The sequence below is a fragment of the Aegilops tauschii genome, chromosome 4 (genome assembly GCF_002575655.3).
Source record: "Aegilops tauschii subsp. strangulata cultivar AL8/78 chromosome 4, Aet v6.0, whole genome shotgun sequence".
Taxonomy (NCBI): domain Eukaryota; kingdom Viridiplantae; phylum Streptophyta; class Magnoliopsida; order Poales; family Poaceae; genus Aegilops; species Aegilops tauschii.
The window spans coordinates 488,556,670-488,563,660 of NC_053038.3; the positions used below are offsets into that span (position 1 = coordinate 488,556,670).

The 6,991-nt window shown below is 44.7% G+C and overlaps 1 protein-coding gene across 1 annotated transcript; it reads left to right on the forward strand.

Moving 5' to 3' along the window:
- Positions 1-1,282: 1,282 nt before the first annotated feature.
- Positions 1,283-2,938, forward strand: LOC109783666 (LOB domain-containing protein 29). The gene has a single exon (XM_020342261.3). The coding sequence runs from the start codon at positions 2,050-2,052 to the stop codon at positions 2,611-2,613; it is 564 nt and encodes a 187-aa protein (XP_020197850.1). The 5' UTR covers positions 1,283-2,049; the 3' UTR covers positions 2,614-2,938.
- Positions 2,939-6,991: the final 4,053 nt, after the last annotated feature.

A 6,991-nucleotide genomic window follows, 5' to 3' on the forward strand; every position in this document is an offset into this window, starting at 1 on the left:
TATTCTTGCCTTACACTACAAGTTTCACCATAACGGCGGTTATCACTACGGGCCTTAAGCCATCTCCGGGTCTTAAGCCCATTATTGACCCGCCGTCTTCAAGTTTGGTAATGGGCTTCGCGTGATGACCATTATGACGTAACCCGGCCCCTCCTGGGCGGGTGACTCTAATGGTTATATCCTCAACAAGATGTGAGATCCCTGGTGCTCTCCGGCAGATTTTCATGTGGTTACATCATTGCTCCTCTGTTGGTCTTGCTCCTTTTGTACCAAAATGAAAGGGCTTGCCGCCATGGCCTGAGTGGAGCTCAAAACTGAGGTGACTCGCAGTGTCGATCTCAGAAAGATTGTAGACCTAGGGAGTATGGCTTCGGGGTCAATCTATCCGACCTCTGCATGGCTCCGGTGAGCCTGAGTCGAGACTAAAAACTTGGTAATGAAAGGTACTCCCTCTGTAAAAAAATATAAGAGCGTTTAGATCAAGTGATCTAAACGCTCTTATATTTCTTTACAGAGGGAGTCGCATGTTAGAATCTCATTTTTTTTGGTTTGTTGTAAGCACACAAGATATGTGTTGCATAACTTTGGGTGTTTGATGTCAATGTTTTTGAGGGAATGTTTGATGTCAATGTTGCGGTTGTCTTTTCCATTGCTGGAAGAGTTGGCTTCTATTTTGTATGCATGCAATGTTTTTTTCTCGGCGATATGCTATGTCAATTGCCATATGTTGCGCGAACGTGCACATGCGCGCGCACACACACAATGTTTCAAACGTGTGTGTAAAATGTTGCAACAGTTTTTGTGTTTTAAATACACCGTGCAAAAAAATACACTACGATGGTGATGCAGAACGTATAAGAAATGCCGCCCTCAAAGATTTCATGTAGCAAGAATCAGATGGTTCAAGTTTTGATTTCAAATGAAATTTGAGGGCGCCAAAGATAGCTAATCGGGTGTTGCCTCCATCCGGCCGACGCCTAGGGCGCCCCTAAATATGAAAGAAAGAGGCATCTGTGGCTGAACATATAGTTGAGCCTGTTACCGACTGGGCGATGTGACGTGTGTGGGTAAGGCCCGGGGATTTTGCGCAACTGGACAAGCATCGGTGTACCGGACAGAAGGCGAAGCAATAAACAAACCGGAGCAACAGACACGAAACAGAAAAAGAAAAGGCAGAGTCCCAGCCCAGCCTCTCACCACTCCTCCTTCCCTGAAAGTGAGCGGCATCCGGCGACAAAAGGCGTCATGCATGGCTGCTCTTTGTTTCTTTCTTCTTCTTTTTTCTTCTACGTCCCAGCTAACACATCCTATCACACGCAACCTCCTCCGTTTCAACGTGAGCACATGTCGTCTGAAATCTTGCAACAGTTGTTTGAGGCCCTCAAAGTCGAATTACTACTACAAGTCAAGCTTATGCGTTGACACTGGTACTGAGCACTGACAGTGCAGTGTGTTTCTCCCCGAAAAGTATCAGCCTGAACCCTCAAATCCAGTGGTGCTAATTTCGATGCCAGTTGTTACCTAAAGATTTCTAGTAAAAAGACATTTCAGTGCTCTAGTCCTATAATGATTTTTCATCTTTTTTGATAAATGTAAGTCTTATTGAGTCGTAACGTCGCATCAAGGGGATACAAGCATAGCGAGTTCGTCTACGATCAGTACCCGTCTGACACCAGTTATCTCTGTTCCTTGCGAAATGTGTGAGCCGTCAATCATGCAAATAAACAGTACGCAAGGCACACATGTGCATTTCTTCTTCTTTCTCTTGGCACAAGTTTAATGGCACTATTCAAGTAGCTGGTGTCCCCGAACCGCACACACGAGCCCCTCGCCCTCCTGTACATCATGCGCATTCTTCTCCGGCCCTGTCCCCTCGCAACCCATGTCTTCGCGTCACCTCCTCTACCCCTAGTCGACCTATAAAACTCCAGTCTCGTGCGTGTGCAGCTAACTGAAAGCGCCCTCTTAGAAGTCAGAGCTCGATCACAAGCTAGCTAGCCAGGCGAGCGATCGAACGATCGGGCTATAATTCCGACTACGGCGACGACGATGGCCGGCGCGGGCGTGACGACGACGGGGTCGCCGTGCGGGGCGTGCAAGTTCCTGCGGCGCCGGTGCGCGGCGGAGTGCGTGTTCGCGCCCTACTTCTGCGCCGAGGACGGCGCGTCGCAGTTCGCGGCCATCCACAAGGTGTTCGGGGCCAGCAACGCGGCCAAGCTGCTGCAGCAGGTGGCCCCCGGCGACCGGAGCGAGGCGGCCGCCACAGTGACCTACGAGGCGCAGGCCCGGCTGCGCGACCCCGTCTACGGCTGCGTCGCCCACATCTTCGCGCTGCAGCAGCAGGTTGTGGCGCTGCAGGCGCAGGTGGCGCACGCCAGGACGCAGGCGCAGCTGGGGGCGGCGACGGCGATGCACCCGCTGCTCCAGCAGCAGCTGCAGCAGCAGGCGTGGCAGGTGGCCGCCGCCGCGGATCAGCACGACCACCAGTCCATGACGTCCACGCAGAGCAGCTCCGGCTGCTACAGCGGCGCCCACCAGCGCTCCGACGGCTCGTCGCTGCACGGCGCCGAGATGTACTGCGGCTACGGCGAGCAGGAGGAAGGCAGCTACTAACCCCCAGATGATTGATTCACTCGTTCCTCGTTCGTTCCCCTGAGAAACCTGAGACATGTGCCACGAAAAGTTTCTCCTTTGCAACGCGCGTTCGCTTGAGTTGGTTCAACTCTTGCCGGTCTCGGCTGTAAAGGCATCAATCGGTCTTGTGTTGTTTGGGGCTCAAGACGAACCCATAATTTCCAACTTTGCAACTCGATCGGGCCTCGATTGTTACGTGTGAACTTGTTCGAAATTCCTTTTGTTACAGCGAGTCTGTCTGAATAACTGTAGAAGCTAAGATGGTGTTCGGCGAAATTTCAGCATCCAGACATGTTTTGCTTGAGGTTACGCTTGTGCTGGAATTTTTTCTGTTTTTTTTTTTTTTGAGGTTGCAGTGGAGTGACACGGGGGTGCTTCTTGGGCTTCATTTCTGCCTAGCAGGCTCTAATCCAGCAACATTCATGAAGAGGAATAGTCGGCCTGGCACAGTAAACTCTACTCTTTGTTCTCCTTCCAATAGCACTAGTGTCAAAAACACTCTTATATTATGAGACGGAGGGAGTACCTCTTAAGGGCAACTCCAACGGGTTCACGGAACGGATAGCATCAAGTCCATAAACACGTCCAAATGTGTCCGTGCACAGCGGTACGAGAGCCGACCATCCGACCATATCCATCAAATGTTCGCTCTTTGTCCAATAAAAAGATGGGAGAGAATGAAGGAGGAGCGAAGGTAGGTTTCTGGTGGGTTTGAGGCTGAGTCGACGTATCTGTGGCATTCTGTACTCCCCAAACCTCCCACAAGTTTATGTGCCGTTTGTGGGATTTTGGACATCCGAACGGATTTGGTACACGGCGTTGGATGGTGAAAAGTGTGTGGTCCACGCGGTCCAAACATTTGGGGTTGTTTCAAAGAACCGTGTTGAAGTTGCCCTGACGTCCCTAGTAAAAAAAACTATTAACCTTTTTTTTTAGTGAATTCCAATTTTTACCATTTATTTAGGGTCAATTTTGCACAGAAAATATATATCGCTTACTGTGATACATATGATAGCCTCGCCTATAGGAGAGCCTCCTGAAACACTGAAGTGAGTTGGCCCAAGAAGCGGTTTTGGAAAGCCTCTAAGGACATGTTCATCGAACCTTCTGCCTGGTTTTGGGACGATTCAAGGCGGGTTTTTTTAGTGTTTGTCTCTACCAGATTTCATAGGTTTTTCATTTGCTTTTATTTTTTCTATTTTCTATTTTTCATTTTTCCAAGAATATATGTCAACATTTTTTGAGTTCACGTTGAACATTTTTTGTATACAGATCCCAGATTTCTTACATACACATTCAACATTATTAAAATACCCGGCGAACATTTTTAAGCACACTTTGAACATTTTTCAAAAATTACATGATTTGTTTAGACATGCAAACATTTGTGAATGTTAGAACAGTTTTTATGAGTTACGAGCATTTTTTGAAAATTGCATGACCAACTTTTAGTTCTCCTAAACATTTTCTAAAATGTCACGGAACATATTGTTAAAATTCATGAACATTTTTCCTACCATGAAAAGTGTTCTGAATGGTATGAACATTTTTACAAATTACGGAAAAAAGAATTCCATGATCATTTTTAAAAACACCAAGAACAAAATTTAAATGTGGAAGCATTTTTTAAATACCAAGATCGTTTTTTAGAAATTGCAAAAAAATAGTTTTACATTATTTTAATGTGCAGTGAACTTTAAAAAAAATAAGAACATGCTGATTAAAAAATAGAATATTTCCAAATAAGAAAAAATACATAAAAATACGGAACAGAACGAAGGAACGAAAGAGCGCACTACTGGGCCATTGCACTAGCGGGTCAGCTGAGGCGAGGATATCACAATTTTTGGGTCCAAATATAACAAAAGTAGCCCCATTTTGTTTTATGCGCATATCCTTTTTATATAGACGACATATGAAAATATATATTGATGCAAATTCATAAGCACAAACAACACATGTACTTGTATATTTTTTTCAGATTTTTTTGGTGGCATAAAAAGTAATTCGGAGCCCGTCTTCCAAATCATGTTTCCGCACTTTTAGCTCATTTAACAAAAAAAAATCCTCTTTGTTCAAATTTTACCTATTTTCAAGTTCTGTACTGTTCTATCGGGGGTTCCCATACTAGCCCTAAGTGGCAAAATCAATGAGCCTCTCTAGTTCAGTGCATCTATTGTGAGGCAGTCTGATGCGGCACACGGGGTCGGGCAACCTGGTTCAGCGCGACTTGGCCCGAGTCACTCGCCATATTCTTCATTTTGCTACGTGTAAGTATAGGGATATATCATGGGTAACACCAGGGCGGGCCGAAGGCCACTACGCGCGGGTGATCGCCAATGGTCGCCAGAGGAAGAACACACACGTGGTAAGATAGTACCTTCTCACCCCTCCCGCTAGCAAGTGTCATGTAGGCTTCTAGTTAGGGTTGCTCCAGCACCACCACCGCCTCTTCATCGGAGGACAAATCACCGTTGCTTCCACTTTCGCTTCGAAATACCTAGCTCGGATATGGGGAGGAGGTCTTACTCGGGTGTGGCAGTCAGGCTTAACGAGATCGCCGCACCCATCTACTGGGTGAGATGCATCTTGAGGAATGTGTCACACATGTGGCATCTGACTCACCGCTCCACATGAGACTAGTAGCTACTCCTACAGTAGGCCTCCACATTTATCTCATTTGGCAAAACTTTATAAAAGGAAAAATACTGAAACAAATTTGCTTGCAGTTGCAGAGTAATTTCTGATAAATGAGATAAATGTGCTGCAGAGTCAATCTTCCATGGTAAGAGGTGATATGCACTCAATCTTTTTGAATAAAGTAGCTTTATAGAACGCTCCAATTAGTAGAACGTTACAAGCCACGTAGTTGGAACTACACAACTAATTAACACTCTCCTTTTCTTAGGAACGAACAATCAGGCGATTAGTTAGAACCAAGATTTTTTTTTGAAACGAGGCAAATGACTTGTCAATTTCATTGATTAAGAAGGAGTGAGAATTGCCTGGTTAATTGACGGAAAACCGGGCTAAAACCGATACAATCCAACCAACATAACATGTGTACCACCGGTGAACCTGGCCACCGACATGGGATCACTGAGCTACAAACAGCTGCACGGAAACCATGACGGCACATGCCAACAGAAGGCCATACACGTGAACACCCGACAGCTCCACTTTGACGATGATCATCACAAGGGAAATATGCAGGATTGCGCCGACCGTGCCCTCCGTAACCGACCACCGAGCACCGTTACACATAATTGTGCCTAGCACTCTTTTGCCTGTTCCGGTTGCTATTATACCAACACAAACTGGAACTCCAATATTTACATGCTGCATCAGACCATTTGGAGCAGTATACATACCCTAATCTGAACTCTAATCCATACATGCCATGTCCCATTAGGTAGCTGCTGGAACAATCTTAGTTGAAGTTGCGTAAAATCTGACTTTTTTTTTCCTGATCATTGTTAGCCTTTTTATCCAAAATATTGACAGTCTGAGGGTGAACATATCTTCTCAGGTATAGATTACCAGATGTCCTATAATGATTCATATGAACTAAAAAGAGGAAAGCACATGACAAAAAGTTATGCGTTTTTCATCGCTGTAAAGAACATATGTGCTGATTGGGCCTATCATTTGCAAGCATAATAGATTAAGTTTAAGCTTCTTCTGATGGAGTACTTTCCATGTCAATGCCTTGTTTCAATGTGTAGCTCCTCTGTCAATGCACTAAAAGCGGAAAAAACACTTCATAGAATATGTATTACTTTAATTTCTGGAAAGAACTTTGATCAACTTAGTTGACATTCTCTTTAGTTCTTAAAGCACCAACAGCAAATTGCACTTTATGGTTGCCTTCCAACGGTAGTGGTACGGCTTATAATCATACTCGCAAAGTAAACTGTGTGGACATAATATGCAGAAATAGACATAGACATCTTTAAGAGCTAACAGATCATCAATGGTGTTTACACAAATTAAATACAACCGGGTCACTCATATTAATTAGGTAAGCTAATTGGTAGATTGTACTCCCTCCGACCAGAAATGTATGATGTGCAAGGGCTTACGGTTCAACTTTGGCCAACAATTAATCTAATAAAATTTGATATATATTGTGTAAGAATTGTATCACTTAATTCATGTGCAAACGCATTTTTCAAATAGTGACATGTTTGGACAATTCACATATTAATTGCTTAACTGTTCTTCAAAGTTAAATTTCATACTGCATGCGCATCTTAAATTTTGGAGTGCAGAAATTACTTGCATACGTCGAGGGGGAAATCTAGCAGCAATTGTCCCTCCAGTACTATATGCTGGCATCAGGACAGTTTCTTCATTT